Source organism: Nothobranchius furzeri, chromosome 9 (genome assembly GCF_043380555.1).
Source record: "Nothobranchius furzeri strain GRZ-AD chromosome 9, NfurGRZ-RIMD1, whole genome shotgun sequence".
NCBI lineage: Eukaryota > Metazoa > Chordata > Actinopteri > Cyprinodontiformes > Nothobranchiidae > Nothobranchius > Nothobranchius furzeri.
The window spans coordinates 72441501-72461072 of NC_091749.1; the positions used below are offsets into that span (position 1 = coordinate 72441501).

General features: G+C 44.4%; 1 protein-coding gene across 1 annotated transcript in view; it reads left to right on the forward strand.

Moving 5' to 3' along the window:
- Positions 1–8808, forward strand: part of fto (FTO alpha-ketoglutarate dependent dioxygenase) — a 175838-nt gene extending 167030 nt beyond the window's left edge. The window contains exons 9-10 of the mRNA XM_015952836.3: positions 4959–5099; positions 7365–8808. Of these exons, the coding sequence (XP_015808322.3) occupies positions 4959–5099; positions 7365–7371 (148 nt within the window). The 3' untranslated portion in view covers positions 7372–8808. The remainder of the gene's footprint in view (positions 1–4958; positions 5100–7364) is intronic.
- Positions 8809–19572: the final 10764 nt, after the last annotated feature.

The window sequence follows — 19572 nt, forward strand, 5'->3', positions numbered from 1 at the left end:
CCGTCTCTCTCCTCCACTCACTGTGAATCGTACCTGGATGAGGCACAAGGACAAAAAGGCCAAATCTATAATTCTGTACGAACAGACAGAAAGTACATAGCTAATAAACTTCATTCTTCTTTTTCCTTGGAGCATATATGCATGCCCTACCTTCAGGGAGACTGATTTATGAGAGCCAAACTTGTTTTTTCATGACTTGTTTGATTGCATTCTCAGCTATCGCGCACTCGGGCTGCCAACACTATAAAAGTTCACACCTGCACAGACTTTCTAGAGAGTCAGATGAAACGCGGCTAGAGCATGAGGAAGCAGGTGATCTGAAGTGTTTTACTTCCCTTGATCAGCACAGGCATGTAATACAGATCAGACAACATGGCTGATTGATTGATGCTCACTCAACCTGAACACAAGCTTTATCTCTCAGTGTGCCTAAGTTCAAGGGAAGGGAAGGACACATACTTTAGAGATGATTCTCCATTTGCTTACCCCGCTGAAATTATCCAGTGATCGTCTTTTTAACCGCCTAACACAGGGGTGTCAAACTCATTTTAGCTCAGGGGCCACAATGAGGGAAATCTAGTCCCAAGTGGGCCGGGCCGGTAAATAAAATAAAAAAAACTTCAGATTGTTTTCTTTGTTTTAATTCAGTCAATATAAAACAAGGCTGGAGCCTGAGGACAGTGTAGTATAAGTACAACACCTGAAGTGTACTTGAAAATTTGAAAAAAATAAAAAAATCAATAAATAAAAACAACATTCCTTAGTGATTCAAAGAGCTTACATATCACATGGCTAGATCAGTTTCATGCAGCACTTAAAGTATATTTGACTCATTTTACTTAACATCTTTTAGCTTTCACCAGCACATCGATATCAGAAGTCACATCCTGAGTGGCGGCCAACTTCAGGATGTGACTCAAGTTCTTGTGTGAGCCTTGAGCGCAGCTTTGTTTTATTTATACTCGTTACAGAGGAATCTTGCTCACAAAGATAAGTTTATTTTCACTCTATTTTGTAAAGTATGAAAATAAAGTTTATACAACCATCTCGCGGGCCGGATTTAACCCGCTTGCGGGCCGGATCCGGCCCGCGGGCCGAATGTTTGACACCCCTGGCCTAACACTCCGGCAGCTTCAAACACGAACGGCCTGACTCGTTCTCGGATTTGCGTTGGATAACTGTTCACACTTGACATTATTAGGGTTTTGCATATACCATTGTAATATCCTTTACATTAAACATCTGACTTGGATGTAAACGTTCTCTGGTTGGTTCTAAGAGGATGTTCTGGGTCAAGCATCTGTGTGGTGTAGTCTCTGGTTGGTACTAATGACCTCCTGTAGCAATAATGCAATAAGCGTCGTCTCCCGTCTACATTCTCTGGGTTCTTCTTCACTTGGCCTGACACAATCGTGCATTTATCAGTGTAATTGCTGGAGTCACAAGCGCTGATGTTGTCTATTAGGCGGATTTCCGCCCTGTTAAGAGTGGAGGGCCTTTTAATGTATGACCCTTCTTGAATGTACTGTTACACAATTACACACGGAGCATAGATTGAGTGGGCTGATGATGCCGATGATTGGGATGGTAGTGGTCTGATGGTGGTGATGATATTGGACCACCCTAACAAGCTTTTCTGAGAGACTGAGTGAAATAACAAAGAGAAACGGAGGTTAATGATTTTATTTACTCGTTTTCCCCTCTCCCTCCCCTTCCTTTAACCAAGTGATGGAGCTCGGACCATGGGGCGGGGGGTGGAGGAAATCGATAGGAAGCGCATTACATTAAAACGTATTGATTACGAAACCTGTGAGCAGTGTGTTGGTCGCAGAGATGGTGGAATGATGCAATGCTTAAAGGAATTCATCCTTTGACTTTTACATTAACCTTTTATTGACTGCTTTGCCTGTCCATAATTAACACTCACTTTAGCTAAAGTGGTTAGTTTGAGCTCAAAGGGGCTCGGGCCCTTTTGCACCGAGGGCCGTGGCGCTGCTGCCCCAGCCGCAGTTCAAGTGCACTGTGCTGCACGAAGGGAAGGGCCTCGGTGGAATAGAGGCGATAGAATCCTAGATGCCTTTCACATTAGCATACCATTTGAGCAGGGGCCTGCCAGGCTATAAGGTTTCAGGGCAAATTGAAATGAGTGATTGTATTGCCAATCTTTCTTGACCGAGCGCCAGATGGGATAGTTAGGCCCATATCTGTCTGGGGTTAATCCATTGGAACAGCCTGGACTCACAAAACACATTCTCTACCTCCCAATACCCCCCCCCATCCCAACACCAGTGAACACACACACACACACACCTCTTTGTCTTTGACCTCACCTTTAAGGTGGACGGTTCTGCCATGGGAAAGTCTTTGGGTGAGCCTCGTTTGTACGCCTCTGCTGCTTACACAGACTGGAGAGCCCTGGAGAGCTTAAGGCACCTCGCCTGGTATTGACTTTTTGTTTGGTTCCATTTTAGCAGTCGGGGGACAGCACTCTGGGAACAGTGGCAGACTGTCTACAAGTGTGTGCTGAATTACCTTCACTGCATTATCTTTGATAGTCTTCTAGTCTTGATATCTGTTCCATCTCTGATAAACCATGAGCCTTCTATTTGCAGCCTTCTGTTGCAAGATCCCTTGTCAAATAAATGCAGCAGCTCTGTCGAAGGTGGCCAGTTTGGGTTTTTTTAGAGTATGTAGGCTTTCATTATGAGTCATGGCAGCAGAAAAGTGTTTTCTCTCACAGCTCTACTGCATGAATGCTTAATCAGACCAAATCAAAAACCTGGGTTCCCCTGACTGTGATGTCCTTAAGCTGATGTCAGCAGATCTCACCGTGTGTGTGTGTGCGTGTGTGTGTGTTGTCTGGGTCAGTTTGCACTAACACACTGTGCAGATTCATATGCCAGCCATGTCGTCCTTCTTCTCTGAAGTGGTGCTTCCTTTAATTCGCTCCCTAAATAAATGATGAGAACATTTAAACGCGCGGCTCGTCGCAAAGCCCCAAGGTCGCCTAATCGTATTATTTATGAAGTGATGTGCTACATAATGGTACTTAGTGCATGTTAACAGATGCTATTATCAGGCCCTGATCCAGGGCGCCAAAAGATATATTGGTCAGTGGATGTTAATGCTGCTCCTCACCGCCGTCATGCAGCAGCTCTTTAAAGGGCTAACCTCACCAAAATGCAGCACTTAGGCCCAGAGCCAGGTGGATGTTAAGTGGCTCCTGAGAAAATATATTACAACAAATTGTGGCGCCCCCCCGACTGTCCCCCAACAACTTCAACATCCCTCATCCCATCCATAGCCCACCCCCTCGGGCTCTAGCCACAAGGTGGTTTGTGTGTGTGTGTGTGTGTGTGTGAGCGGGGATCAAACTTTTGTTTTTTGAGGGGGGGCTTAACCCAAAATTCCACTATCTCCGCTCTGGCACGAACTCCGCAGCAAAAACGGTCCCGTTGTAGTCAATCAGAGCTGTTCCACTACTGCGGCCGTGCGGCGCAGTGCACCGCCCTGTATCGCAAGATCTCGAAAATCCCGCGCACGCCTGTTTGCGAACCCCAGGTTTCCGCACCGGAGCGGAGCCGTTGTAGAGCGGGTAGCAGTATAATTTGAGTTCGGAAGCGAGCGGCAGCGGAAAGCGGAGGCAAGGCGGAGATAGTGGAATTTTGGGGTTAGTCTAAAAAGATATGACAGGCACTGAGTCTTGTGATTCAGGAATATCTCTCTCTCTCTCTCTCTCTCTCTCTCTCTCTCTCTCTCTCTCTCTCTCTCTCTCTCTCTCTCTCTCTCTCTCTCTCTCTCTCTCTCTCTCTCTCTCTCTCTCTCTCTCTCTCTCTCTCTCTCTCTCTCTCTCTCTCTCTCTCTCTCTCTCTCTCTCTCTCTCTCTCTCTCTCTCTCTCTCTCTCTCTCTCTCTCTCTCTCTCTCTCTCTCTCTCTCTCTCTCTCTCTCTCTCTCTCTCTCTCTCTCTCTCTCTCTCTCTCTCTCTCTCTCTCTCTCTCTCTCTCTCTCTCTCTCTCTCTCTCTCTCTCTCTCTCTCTCTCTCCCCCCCCCCCCCCCATGCTGAACCTATTCCCTCCTGCACCACCAGGTCAGGGGTCATCCTCGTCCGTCAAGAGGCAGAGGGAGGGGCAGATTTACAGGGACAACAGCGAGCAAAACGGTCACAGCAGTAAATATTTACATGAGTCTGACAAAAGATGTGGGCGAAGTTGTGTGAGAGGTTCAGAATCCTGCAGAAATTACATCTGACCTCAGATTATTAATCACACAGCTATTCTGCAGCTGCATGAAGAGGCTGGTTTTGTAACCGTGGTGTCTGAACTACAACAACAGTGCGACGATCTTGTGAAAGTACAATCAGATTTGCCTCATCACTTTATTACCGTTGTTACCGTTCATGACTTTTTCTGGCATACCAGGTCCTCCGTTTCACTCAGGTGTCTTTAGGTCTGTGAGCTTTAGCTCATTACACACACACACACACACACACACACACACACACACACACACACTGGATGCGCTGACAGAGGCAAGGCCCAAGGACACAATGACTGGGAAACACTACTTGGTGTGTGTGTGTAACCGTTTGTGTTGTAAAGCACCTTGGGGGGTTATAGAACCCTATCAGGTGCTATATAAGTACAAGCTATTTATCATTTAATGGCTTTTCGTGGGCCGAGCCTCTACAATCCTGATCTCTTTGATCACCGTTTGAAGCCGACACCCTCTGGTTGACTGAAACATTACACTTCTTATTTCAGTCGCATCATCACAACACAAGAGTTTGAGGTTTAATCTCCCAACATGCACAAAGACACAACTAGCAGGAATTCTTTGGCCAAAGTAAACGTTCCCGTCTAGAAGGCCTCCCTAAAGCTGAAGTGTGTTTCCAGCAGTTGGTTTTGATGGGTGGGAGGAGTTAATGGGTTTGTGCATTTCCTGTGTGCTGTCGCCTCAGGTGCCACTCGAGCCTGGCCCAGACGTTACCCCCCGAGGAGGCCCCAGTGGACCGACCTTTCTGGGGCGTGGACGACCCCGGCATGCCTCTGCCCTTTGATCTGGCTGACATCATCAACAGAGTGGAGTCGCTGCTATGGAGGTGAGCTCACGATGCCAAAGTGTAAAACATGCCCTTACTGAAACACCTGCTGCTCATGACAGAGGTAAGTTTATCAATTGTTTATCACGTGTTACTGTTCTACCCGTCACTGATGAACGCTGCACACACACACGAAAATCATGTTGTAATATTTCATAATACCAACTGTGATGCTCAAATTAACAAGGGAGAAGAACAGGAAGCTGTAGAGGCTGAATATTAAACGATTAGCAACGACACGGTCGGTCCAGACCGCCGTGTTCCAGATGACACCGTGATCAGACACACGACGTCTACCATTGTTAAAACACATGCCTGTTTTTCATTGTTTCTTCTGTATCTAATCATTACCATAGAGATACATCGGAACATTTAAAAAGCACTTTATTGTTGCTGCTCCAACAAAGAAAGACCACATAAAACCAGGAACTCTCCAGAGTTTTATTATAACGTACAAAACTCATGAAGGAGTTGTTTTTTTCTCCAAGGCTGATGAGCTCGTAAAGTGTTTTCACTAATATCAGCTCTGGTGATCCACGTGTGGTTTTAATGGGTGAGTTTTCAACAGGGGTTGCTAGAGAAATAGGAGTAATTCGTTATATCAGGATTTTTTCTTTCAGTGTTCCTGAAAAAGTTTATTTTTGAAGATACGAAGTTTCTGCCTTAAAGTGATAAAAGCAAACAACTAATTATCGTCATCGTTAAACTCGAGAAATGAGATTTTAAACTAATCTGAGTATAAATGCACGATATTCTTTATTCACTCCATACGCCTCTGAGCACCTTTACAATAATTCCTATCATTTGTTTTATTCTCTAACTATATATAACCAAATTCCAACTTTAACAACACATTTTTCTTTTTTCTACTGTTTTATTTTAGAACATTTCCTCATTACTAATTTCAGAAAGATCAAACTGCAGAATAAATGTTGAGCGTTTTGTTGGCAGAACGAGTTCCATCCTAGAGACCCTTTAAACACGAGGGAAGGTGACTTTAGTTGTGACCAAAAATTTAAAAAAGCTTTGCTTTGCTGTCTTGAAATAAAGACAAATTAACAAGAAAAGATGCTAAAATGACATTTAAATACCATTTTATTTACAAACCTTTTTAGTGTAATTTTTACTGAAAAACTTAATCGGTTTTCCGTTTCTAATGCTAATGTAGCGTCATGAATGGCCTCTAATTTGTGACAAAGGTCACATTTTCCCAGCTGGGTCAAGCTGGGTCGAACTGTAACTTTGTCCCACAGATTACCAACCCAGGAGCCGTGATGTCACCTGAAACAACATCTTTATCTGCTGCTGTTCCGTCCCAAGATGAAGGACACTTCAAGATTTCACAATAATAATTTTTAAATAATAATTTGAATAAACTCTTTGACTTTATTGCTGTTATTACAATCATCATAAATAATCATCTGGTTCAGTATAAATGTATTTTAATTACTGAAATGACTTATTATGCTTTGTGTAATAATATAATTATTCATGATAATCCGTAATGTGTGATCAGTAAACCAGAAGGTCATCTTGCACCTCACGCAGAGGGTATCCAGGGTAAAGGGTAAACCACCTCACGTCTTTACTCATAACATCAAGCTTTCTGACGCTGAGAGGGCGTGTTCTGAGTTTTGTTAAAACCAAATCCCGCAGCTGTAAGTTCAGTTCTTGAACCCACCAGAAGACGAGGGACGGCCGCCCAAGTCTCTACTAAGCATTCTGTCACGTCGATAGTCTTGCTTCTAATAAACGCACCTGTAACCAGCTGACACAAAAGTACTTCAAAGTTAAGCCAGACGCTCGACACCGCGTACCCTGCGACATCTCTGGACCAGAGAGGCGGTTCCACTCGGGTCTTCTCTACCGGACCGAGTACCCCTGAGGATGACAACATCCTCCTTTGACCTCCGGATCCACACAGAGGGTCGTCTGTTGGGTGAGGTAGCACACAGATGGTGTCCGATGCTGTTTTCTCTAAGCAGCATCAGTTAGCTGCTAAACCAACTTTCCACCCAGAACGCTTCTCTCGCTGAAAGAAACCTTCTGAGTTTCATTCACGCATCCAAAACCTCACATTTCATTTTAGTTTCCATTCAGTCACAGGTTTGCTCTTAAAAACAAGTTTTAATATCAAAGCTGTTAAAAATTGTCATTTTTAAAAGTGTTAGTAATAAATTCAGCTTGGTTACAGATGGTTTAAAGGACTTGTATTCTACCATCGGATTTAATACATTAAGTTTTTCCCTTTTCTCGTTTCCACAGGATGTGAATGTTGGCTAGAAAATCCAAGGAGGAAACAGAAGAACCGAACCCACCAGCTTTTCTGAATGGTTGACACGTCAGCTGAGGGGACTGACCGCTGCTGTGATCCCACCGAGATAGAACTCCTTTAGGCTGGGGCTCCTACGTCTCCTCCCTTCCAACCTCACCTTCCAGCGACCCCCAGCAGGTCCCGGCCTCTCAGCCACGTGGACCTGGACTTGGCTGGAGGGAAACCAGAGCCCCGGTAGATTCATCGTAGTGTTTCAGTAACACGCTAACAACGCAACGCTTAGCATCAAGCTACTAGCGTCACAACAGTCTAATGAGTCTGTTTGCATTCATTGTGTAACTATTTATTATTTCTGTGTTCTCTGTTGCTCAGTCCCATGTAACCCAGACATGCTTTTACCAGTGGAAGGACTCATTCTCAGTAGCTACAGCGCAGTACCCACATATATGCTTTCAGCTCCTCACACAGTATTATACTACAGTACACAATACTCACTTTGCTCACATGGTATTGCATCTTTCACTTGTGTATGGCGTAGCCTCTTGAATTGTATTTGGAAGTGGAAAGAGCCCGAAGAGACCAAAGATGGACCGAGACTGGAGGTTCTGAATGTGGACCTTGTGGAGAACATGAAGAACGTGTCGTGTTTTGGTGTAGTGGTTTGCTTGGGCCATTTATTTGTGCGAATGTGTTCGTACACTTAGCCATGTGATCAGTCGTCAGCTTGCGTGTCTTGTGTCTGTCTCCCACCCGTTTACATGAAGACATGAGTGCGTGTGCGTGTGCGTGCGTGTGTGTGTGTGCCTGCAAGGATGTCTGTAAGTTGTTTGTTCTTGAAGAATGTGCACGAGGAGGAATGGAGTCTTGCAGCGGCGCCCCCTTACTGCTGCTGCGCTCTGATGAAAGGCAGCGCTGATGGAATGACCCGGAACACAACCGCCGTTTCTCATAATTACAGCTGTTCAATCGCTTTTAATTACTCTTAAAGCGTGTAGAGCACCACGTTCCCCCTGTAATGCTGCGGGCCATCCGAGAGAGCGAGAGAAAGATCCGGAGCTTCTGACAAAATCCACTTTCAAAATAAGCTTTAGGGGGGGGGGGGGGGGTGGTGTAAGCGATGAAGCAACCCTGTTCGTTTGATTTCTCTCTATCTAGATCAGGATGAAGTAGAAATGCTGTTTACTATTAAAAATGCAGAATGCACTCTTTTTTTTTTTTTTTTTTTTACTTCTGAGGTTTTCTCCAAGATGTTAATGGTTGCCAAACGCTGTTCTTCTTACTCTGCGCCTTTGTTGTTTGTTATTGTCAGAGACTTGTTTGTAGATCAGCAGTAGTGTTGACTTGTTTGAATCACTCTGTGCTCCCTGCGCCTCATCTCGTCTGTCTGAAGCAATAGGAATGGCAGTAAAGTAAAAAGAAATGTGTTTCATCCTGCCGCTTGTGTCCTCATTTTGGAATAAATCTTTTAGTTCTGGAACAACAAATTTTCTGATTGCCTAAAGTAAGATCCGATACTTCCTGATTACCGATTTAAATCCGTCCAAAGAATGAAGCGATTAAAGCTGCAACGGCAAATTTGGAAAACTAATTTTTCACAAGCCTCTCAACGTTCTAACGTAGTCTAGCCATAAATATATTGTGGAGGTAAAAATAATAAAGTGGTTCTCTCGCATTTGTCTAAAAGCCTCCATCAATACCGCGTTATGGACCATAAAACCAACCACTGGACCACCTGGTTGTCAGTTTTACTGAAGCGCCGCACTTCCCTGGGTCCTCCACTCATCACACTCATGTAATCAGCACCAGAACACCGCTGGTGGGAGAGGTTCTCCGCTGAATAACATCAGAGAAGAAGAAAGAAAAACACCATCTGAAGTCATGGAAAACAAAAGAAAACTGGAAAACGGCGATTGGTGTTTAGCGCCATCTCGTTTCCTCTGGTAATGTGGGTTTCCGGTTCCGGTGTTGGTACCAGATCTGCTCAGGCAGCCAGATTGGCTCGGGGTCTTGCGTCTGCAAATTACGTCACAGAAGATGATTGGCTGAACGTAAGACTTACGGAAGTTACGGTACCACATTCGTAAAAGTTACGTTAGCACGTTGACAGTGAAGATTTTAATTGGTCAGAGCGAATTTCACGGTTGTAGTCTCAGCGGTTGTGGTCCTATAGTCCAAAAATCAACACTTACCGGAGAAAATATGTTTGAATTTCCAAAGGAAACGTAAAATGAAAGCAAAGATATCGACTGATAAACGGTGACCCTCCAAAGCTCTTGATTTTGATGAAAAGGGGCAAAAATAAAATAGAAGAACTTTATTGAAAGGACACGAGGAAACATTTTGAATGAATGAATGAATTTACACAACAAAGGAAATATACAGACAAATTACACATTAATTCATACAAATATGGCTTCACATATAAGAACGGTTGTGTTTTTGGCTGTCTGATGTTGGTTTTATGTAGTTTCACATTCTTTACAAAACAGAAAATTTGGTGTTTCACTAACAAATTACAATTATAAAGAAAACATTTAGGTGTTAACGAACAAGAATGTATAAGCAAAACTGCTGATGTCGTTAAAAAACTTTTGTGATTTTTAATTATTTTTTTATCATTACAAGGAACTGAGCAAGTTAGAATACATATTTGACATGAGTTAAATTTTCTTTGATAACTGTAATGTAATTAATACTTATAAGAAGAAATAAGACAATTCTATCAAGCACAACTGAAAGAGAAAGAAAAGAAAAACAAAAGAGGAGAAAGAGGGATTTAAAAGATTCTTTTAAGAAGAAAGGCATCAACATAACTCCGTTCTAATAGCTTTTGGACAACTATGCCTTTTAAAGTGTCAAAATAGAGTCCTAACTCAGTGTTTAATATGTTCATGTTTGGGTTTGTGTTGGACCACTTAAATTTATTTAGGAAATGTCCTATTCATAAATCTATCAGATAAAAAAAATGAAGAAATGTGATTTTAAAAGATTTTTTATTTGTAAAGGAAACTATATCTCTTAAATGTAATTTAATATTCTTATCAAGACATAGTGAAATTAGATGTTCTGTCTCACACTAACAAATACACATTCATAGAACAGGTGTGGAAGGGTCTCCGAAGCAATTACAGAACGTACAAGAGTCATCTAACACTTACTCTCAGGAAGTCCACAGAATGTAGTTAAAAGTCTTCAGCTTGTCCAAAATGCTGCAGCTAGAGTTCTGATGAGAATTAAAAAGAGAGATCATATCTCTCCTGTCTTAGCTTCCCTACATTGGCTACCTGTTAAATTCAGAATAGATTTTAAGATCCTTCTTCTCACATATAAAGCTCTTAATAATCAAGCTCCATCATACATCAGTGATCTGATTGTTCCATACGTTCCTAACCGAGCACTTCGCTCTCAGACTGCAGGTTTACTGGTGGTTCCCAGAATAACTAAAATTAGGATGTGAGGCAGATCTTTTAGTTATCAGGCTCCTCTCCTGTGGAACCAGCTCCCAGCTTTAGTCCATGAGGCAGACACCTTGTCTACTTTTAAGACTAGGCTTAAAACATTTTTATTTGATAGGGTCTATGGTTAAAATCTGATGTTAGCCTACATCTGGACAAGTGGGGGAGTACAGGGAGGTGGAGTGTACAGTCGGTAAAGAACATTAATCGAGTTAATATTATTTATTGTACAGGGTGGGCCATTTATGTGTATGAACCTTAATGAAACGGGACTGGTGATATTAACGTCCTGTTTGTGGCACATTATTATATGTACATTATATATGTGAGGGGGCAAATTTTTCAAGATGGGTGGTGACCATGGTGGCCATTTAGAAGTCGGCCATCTTGGGTCCAACTTTTGTTGTTTCTCAATAAGAAGAGGGTCATGTGACACATCAAACTTATTGGAAATTTCACAATAAAAACAATGGTGTGCTTGGTTTTAACGTAGCTGTATTCTGTACATGTATTCTCCCAACAGAACTGACATTTGGGAATTGTTTGTGAATGAACTAAATACCAGAAACATTTATTACATTTTGTCCAGAATATGGATTTAATTAGAATATATTTATTTGTGATGGCTGTAAATTTGGCTCTTTTTGTTTAGTAATAGTCTAATAAAACCAGGTGGAATTGCATCAAAAACTATCGAGTAATCTTTCCCAGAAATTGGAATATTAAAAGTTTTAAGAAACTCAGTATGAAAACAGAGGGCGTTTTTATTCATCAGTTGAAAAACATCATTTATATTATTCTGCGACAATGTTTCATAGTATATTGATATGTTTTATATTTAATGAAATTGTTATTCCAAATCAGGTGTTTATGTGGGGATTATTGTTTTTTATTTTATGTTTGTATAGAAACCAACATAATGAAGCCTGCCTATGAAAGTTAGATAACTTAATGGGAATTTTGTTAACATCAAAGTCAAAATGTAAAAGAAATTATGTTCCTCCCACTGTTCCGAGAACAAGGTTAGGTATGAAATACCATATTTTATTTTAGTTTTTAGAAAGTATTTGGTCCATTTCAGCTTAAAATTATTATTTGCACCATTTAAAGCTAACATGTTTAAGCCTCGTTGAATATAAGTGTTTTTAAGTATAGTTCTATTCAAATATTGAGATTTATTTCTCCGTGTAAAGTTATAGAGAGCAGAATCAGAGCTGTCTATGAAACATTTGGGAACGTCTAACACGTTTGCTGGGTATAATAAACGAGACATTCCTTCTGTTTTTGACAGAAGGAATCTGCCTTTAGGAGGTAAATCCCTCATAAAAGTGTGGATGGGTGAATGACTGATTGTGTTGTAAAGGACTTTGGGGGATTCCAGGACTCTAGAAGGCGCCGTATCAAATACAGACAATTTACCATAAGCCATAAAAAACGTGTGAAAGCCGAATGGATTTGCCATAATGTGACGTCATCAGCAGGCGCAGGACGACGAGCCAATCTGGCGACTAACCTCCTGGCAGATCACCGCACGGTATTCCGGCGACCCCATACCCTTGTCCAGACCCACTGAGTCGTTCCTAATGGAACCCTTCGTCGCCTGATCCTCCTCCTGATTTCCACCCACTCCCACTTGGGCGGGAACCCAAACGAACCCCACAACACTGCCCTGTTTCTGGAGTTCACAGAGCAACCGGCGTACGAGACTAGCAGATCCGGCCTAGAGCCCGATCTCATACCTGCCAGCGCTCTCAACGCTGCCGCCGAGTCGGAGCACACGACCGCCCTCATTGGCCCATGTTCCCCCACCCACCTTAAGGCGCACAGTACAGCCGCCACTTCCATCATGAATGCTGAACTGTGGTCACGTAGCCAGATACCAAACATGTGCCCCAAGCTAGGAATCACAAATCCCACTGCAGCCCTGCCACTCTCAGGCTCCCTAGAGCCACGCGTGTGTAACGGCACATACGAGGACCATCCTGCCTTCAAGTACTCCTCTACCTCCTCCGCCTGACCTCTCCCCCTGCCCTGCTCTAAGAGAGTCCACCTCTGGGTTGGGTAACTGCCACGGCAGAACACACCACCTGACCAAATGTGAAAGCACTGGCCGGCCGAGGAGACCCAACCGGAGGATCTGATCCTAAACCAGAGAATGATGTAACTTTTGGAGGGTGAGTCAGAGATGAAGGACAGGTGTGCTGAATGACTGGGCTGAGGGGGAGAAAACCACGGTGGGACAAGGTCAAATAAATAAATAGAGATACTTTACTAACTGGCCCAGATGGGTCATATTTTTACATCAAACATCAGTCATCTGTGATTTCTATCTTTCATCTCGTCTCTGAGCAACCGCTGCTTTATTTCCTCTACGATGTATAAAAAAACTGCTGAAGGGTGGATTGATCAAGCAATTGGCGATATTCTCAACAACTTCTCAAATCCTCCACCTCCACTCATTTGCGTGCTGCCGTCCCATTGGTCAGTTGTGTTTACTACTTCCTGAAATGGCTGAGTGAGGGATGAACGAGTGTGATGCGCGCTCCCCTGAGGGAGGGGGCGACTGAAAAAGGGCCCCCACTTGAAGAGACAATTACACGGCGCTGGTGAGAGCCACAGGTATGCATTGTTCTGACCGGGGTCAGCCGCCAGCCAGCCGAGCCGAGCCATCGTCAATTAGGCCAACAATAGGTGGCGGGGAGAGATAAAATACCCAGGTGTGTTGGGGAAAGGCATCGGTGCGGGGTCACGTCCCAGTCAAAGGTTTCAAGGAGGATGTGTTCAGGTGTCACTTTGTTTTCTGGGGAGTCGTCGTTTTCTTTTTATGGAGTAATGATAATGGAGTAGCAGCTGCACTCTGAGCATCCATCTTTACTCGTGAATGCATGGACACTGTTCTCTACAACTGTTTCTGTTTGTGCAACAATGGATGCATGTGCACATCTGAGCCCAGGTTCATGGAAATGACTCGATGACCGTAAAGTGTTTTCGGGTCCGTTGGAGGTCGGTGACGTGTCCGAGGCCGGTGTCAGAGGCCCCCGGGGCCAGAGAGGCAGCGGTAATTGTAGAAGAGCTGAAGATAGCATCGCAGCTCTGGGGCGGCTGTCAGCAGAGGGACGAGCTGCTCTCATTTGTCACCGGCGCAGACAAACACCACTCAGCAGCAACTAAACATCGACGTGATTGACTACACGTGAAGCAACACGAGCCCTGATGTTTTTGCGACTGTTAATTACAGCGAAGGTCAAAAAGGAGGCAGAGCAGAGAAGTTTCACGTCAGCATGAATATGAGGCAGCACACTGACAGGGCTGGAAGTAAGGTTAAAGGTCGCCGAAAGAAACCAGCACCGCTCTACCGGGTAAACTCAGGAGCCTGCACTGATGAGTGTTTTTTAATAGCACAAGCACACCTGTTGCAATAAGTCCAAGCATGTTTACTTTCAGCAATCTGATGGATAAAATGTACACAGAACGGGAATTCTGTCCCGTGTCGTTCACCACCTCCCAGAGAACAAGACGGTAGGCTGCACCGACAGGAAGAGACAACAGCATCACCCTCTTCCAGCTGGCCGCGGTGGATCTCACTTCCTGACGAGCAAGGTTGTCATTAATGTCACACACACACACACACACACACACACACACACACACACACTCTGCGAGTACTGGGTTCTTCTCTATGTTGAAACAAGCTGAAGACGATAAATTATTACAAATACTAAAAATAAACAATTGATGATCAGAATCTGACACTTGCTAGTTTTTTCTTCACACCCAACGACAGATGATAGCCGGCCAACGATAGAATATTTATTGTGGCAGATGTGTCTAAATATTTGGCCTTTTGCATTAAGAATACGACGACTCCAGATGGTTTATAGCAAATTAGCTGTATTTGACATAAATTAATGATAAATGACCCACACTTGTGTAGAGCCTCTCAGAGTAAGGACTCCAAAGCGCTTTACACTACAGTGTATCATTCACCCATTCACACACTCATTCACACACTGATGGTGATGAGCTACGATGTAGCCACAGCTGCCCTGGGGCGCACTGACAGAGGCGAGGCTGCCGAGCACTGGCGCCACCGGTCCCTCCGACCACCACCAGCAGGCAACGTGGGTTAAGTGTCTTGCCCAAGGACACAACAGCAGAATGCTCTGTCTGGAGCCAGGATCGAACCTGCAACCTTCCGATTACTGGACAACCCGCTCAACCTGTTGAGCTACTGCTGCCCCATGACATAGTGCCTTCTAGAGTCCTAGACCCCCCCCCCCCCAAGATGCTTTATGACACAGTTATTCACTCAATCTCTCTCACACACACACACACACACACTGATGGTGATGAGCTACGGTGTAGCCACAGCTGCCCTGGGGCGCGCTGACAGAGTCGAAGCTGTCATACACAGGCACCACCGGTCCCTCCGACCACCACCAGCAGGCGGTGTGGTTTGAGTGCCCAGCCCAAGGACACAACAGCAGCAACAGACTAAGCGGGGCTCATACCTGCAACCTTCCAATTACAGGGCAGACCCTTAACTCCTCTGCCGCCGTCATCCTGATCCTGGAGGGCCGGTCTCCAGCATGTTTTCACTGTCTTCTGCTCCAGCACCCTTGATTCAATGGCTGAATCACCTGTTCTGCAGCACGTCGAGCTCTGCAGAAGCCTGCTCTTCACCAGCGAGGTGTGCTGAAGCAGGGGAAATGACTAAAACATGCTGGATACCGATCCTCCAGGACCAGGATTGGGCACTCCTGGTTTATGCTCTTTTCTCTGGAACTTGGTCAAAAAATATTTTCAAGAGTTTAAAACGAGTATTTTTTTTTTACTCTGAATTCTCTGAGAGGGTTAGATCTACGTTCCTACCCTCGCCTATGGTCACGAGCTTTGGGTAGTGACCGAAAGAACGAGATCACGGACACAAGCGGCCAAATTGAGTTTTCTCCACAGGGTGGCTGGGCTCTCCCTTAGAGATAGGGTGAGAAGCTCGGTCATCCGGGAGGGGCTCCGAGTAGATCCGCTGCTCCTCCACATCGAGAGGAGCAGATTGCGGTGGCTCGGGCATCTGGACAGGATATCTCCTGGATGCCTCCCTGGTGAGGTTTTCCGGGCACGTCCAATGGGGAGGAGACCTAAATGTAGACCCAGGACACGCTGGAGGGACTATCTATGTCTCTCACCTGGCCAGGGAACGCCTTGGGATTCCCCCGGAGGAGCTGGCCTAAGTGGCTGGGGAGAGGGAAGTCTGGGCCTACCTGCTTACGCTGCTGCCCCCACAACCTGACTCTGGATAAGCGGAGGAAAACAGATGGATGGATGGCCGGATTCACTCCAACAAGATAAAGATATGATTGAAATTATGCTTTTTCATCCTACTGATTAAAACCCCCCAAATTCACCAGCATGAAAAACAAGCCTTTGTAAAACAGAACATCTCTGTCAATCTTTGGTGTGTAAATTCTGACATGTGGGACCACATGCGTGACACAGCTGCCATTTGTAGATAAATCTGTGCAATGTTTGAATCGTCCAAAACAGAAAATCTTGTCTTTGACTCTCACACTCCCTCATGTTTCCCTCTCCGCTCACTTTGTGTCCTGACCAAAGCCGAGCTCACCGGAGCTGCTGAAGTCTGAATCTTTTCATCCATCAAACCCAAAGTCCCGGCGTAGAGACGGCTGATCGCCACTGACATGTTCTCTCACCCCCTGCTCGTTCCGTATTAGACCGGGACGTGGGGAGGGGGAGTGATGGTGAGGTCTTGATGCTGATGTTGATGCAGTCAGGACTCTGGCAGCTGAGCAGCTCTGATGAACACAAGGTATGGCATGATGAGTGTGTGTACTTATCGCAGAGTTCAGAAGAGGTCTTAAGGGAGAGAGGCCTTTCAGATCAAACAGCAGTTTGATCAAATGCAGTGCATGTTTGTGGGTCTTTGCTGTGGCCTTGGCTCTGGTATCCAGCAGCCACATATCCCTCCGTCCTACAGGACAACTGTCTTTCTACCTCGTCCCTCATTGGTCACCGGAACGAGGCGGCTGACCCAATTTTCATCAGAAACTCTCGTCACTCTGCTGGTTGGATTTTTCTGTGTTTTTAAATCAGAGAATCTCCTAAAACATCATCTTCAGCGTTTTACCTCAGTTTCACACTGGAGGCTCCTTCTACAGCGCAGGACTGTTTAAACCCAACTGCATTTGTCATTTGAGCCAAAAAGGCCTCAAGGTGCCAAACAGGAGTCTGCTAATGGATGACATCAGCTCTATCTCAAGGCGACTTGAATTCACAAAAACATTTCCCAGGAAATCTGATTCACACATTAAAACAGGAAAAACGCACAGCAGATTCTGCCATCCAGTATTCCCCTTTGTGTGGAGGCCCTGTCCTCCTTCTCACCTTTCCACCCTCCCAGTATCGACTCATGTTTCTCCAGAGTGGCGCTGAAGCATCCCCATTCATACCTGTCTCTCTCTTTTAACGTTGCAATCCCTGTTAGTGCCCCGCTTTTCATATCAGTGGGATTAAATGGATCATTTTCCAACGTTAGCAGCTTCTCCGCCAAGTGGTCTTGATGTCAGGCCAGGCATAATTGAGTCATCTGCATCTCATCTAAAATGGATGAAAGGACTTTCTGATTTTTGGTCCTCTCCCCATGCAAAACGCCCCTTATCACACACACACACACACACACACACACACACACACACACACACACACACACACACACACACACACACACACACACACACACACACACACACACACACACACACACACACACACACACACACACACACACACACACACACACACACACACACACACACACACACACACACACACACACACACACACACACACACGTTTTTCTATCCATATTAGGACTTTGTATTGACTTCCATTCATTTTAGTAACTGCATTAGAGCCTAACCCAAACCATAAACAGAAGCAGTGTATTCGTAAAGCTAACTGTAACAAAAACACCTCTAAACATCACCCCTAAGCCTGAAACAGAGGGTCACCGTAGGAGGACCAGGTTTTGATCCTTATGAGGCTGTCAGTCTGCAGAAGATCAGTGAATATGTCAGTTTTGGTCCTAAGTAGGAAAGTTAAACAAGTACACACACACACACACACACACACACACACACACACACACACACACACACACACACACACACACACACACACCAGGAGCGAGAGAAAGTGTGGCCCAACTTCACTTCTACTTTTAAAGAGCAAGTCACCCCCTACCAGAGTCTAACTCCACTCCCACTTCATGTTTGAAAAATGCAACAAATGCTGTTGCCTGGCAGTCCGAGAGGTTGGAGCTGCTAACAAATACACACACACACATAGGGTGTGTCCGAATCCACAGGAAGGATGCTTATGAGTACGGGTCCTCGCCGGTCTAGCAAGGCCGGGTCCTTGAAGACCGCTAAAACCGGAACCCAGCGGCTCTGAATTCGGACAGTCTAGCCTTCACCTCTACGGTGGCCCGTAGGTCCCGTCACAGCCGTGGCGGCAGCTACACGCAAAGGAAAAATGCTAAAGCTAGCGAAAATGGAGCAGGAATATTAAGGAGCTAGAGCAGCTTCACGTCCATCAGCAGCGTTTGTTCACAACCGTTTTCAGGTAAAGTAACTTTGTTTATTCTAGAAGCTTTCAGGACTTACATGTTAACTTTAGATGGTTTCATGTATGTTTTAAGCTACAGAATGAACTTGTTAAACGTACACAACACATTACTACAGAGTATTATCATGTAGGTGATTCATATAAACCATTATAAATGTTGAATGCAGCAGGTTGTTTTCTAATGTAAACTGGACCTTAGAACTTATTTTGCATCAAATGGGGGTAAAACGTTTTAAAAATACAGGCTTTTTAATAAAATAGCAGTGAAGTGTTTTCAATGTGCATTTGTTTATTCAACTTAAGCCTAATAATGATTAGATCTGTCTTAAAAATGTAAATTCTCCTTAGTTTTCCCTGCTGCTTTTCTTTAAACTGAACAGAACCAGTGTACTGCAGGTTGTATGTTTTATTTTACATTTTTCAAGAGATGTAACAGCCGTCGTCTGAGCCAGCCCAGCAGGCCCTGTAGATGGACGATGGAGTGGACAGTGAGAGGAAGCGTCCCAAAGCTCTCTCTGCAGACCGTCCTGTATGATGTTCCTCTGGCCAGAAACGTCCAGCCACGGGTCTGCTCCAGCCCTCCATCCACGTCTGGATCCTCCTGCAGCAGATCCAGCTGCACTGTTACAGACTTCCTGCTCACTCAGTTTAAATAAATGATCCAGGAAGAGTCACTCAGGTTAATCTTGCTTTAACCGTACATAACTGGTCCATACTGGTTTTGATCTGTAAATAAGTGTAACCTATTATAAATAATCTTGTCTCCTTACTATCTTTTCATTTTCTGTTCATGTAACATGTTCAAAAACATCTGTAATAATAAAACTGGTGATAGGTATCAGTTAGTATTTGTTTTAATAAATGTGTTCAAATATCAAACAGCTAAATAACATCAACATGATGACAGTAGAAGGCCTCTCTCCCAGGAGGACCACCAGGTAAAGCCTCTCCTGACCCTGGACACCTGCAGACCTACAGAGAAAATCAGACCACAGGTGACAAAAAGGCAATAAACACATTTTTACATTTATCCACATGAGAAGATAAAAATTATATTCTTCACACAAACTTTTTACTTCATTAAAACGTGTCAGCTGTG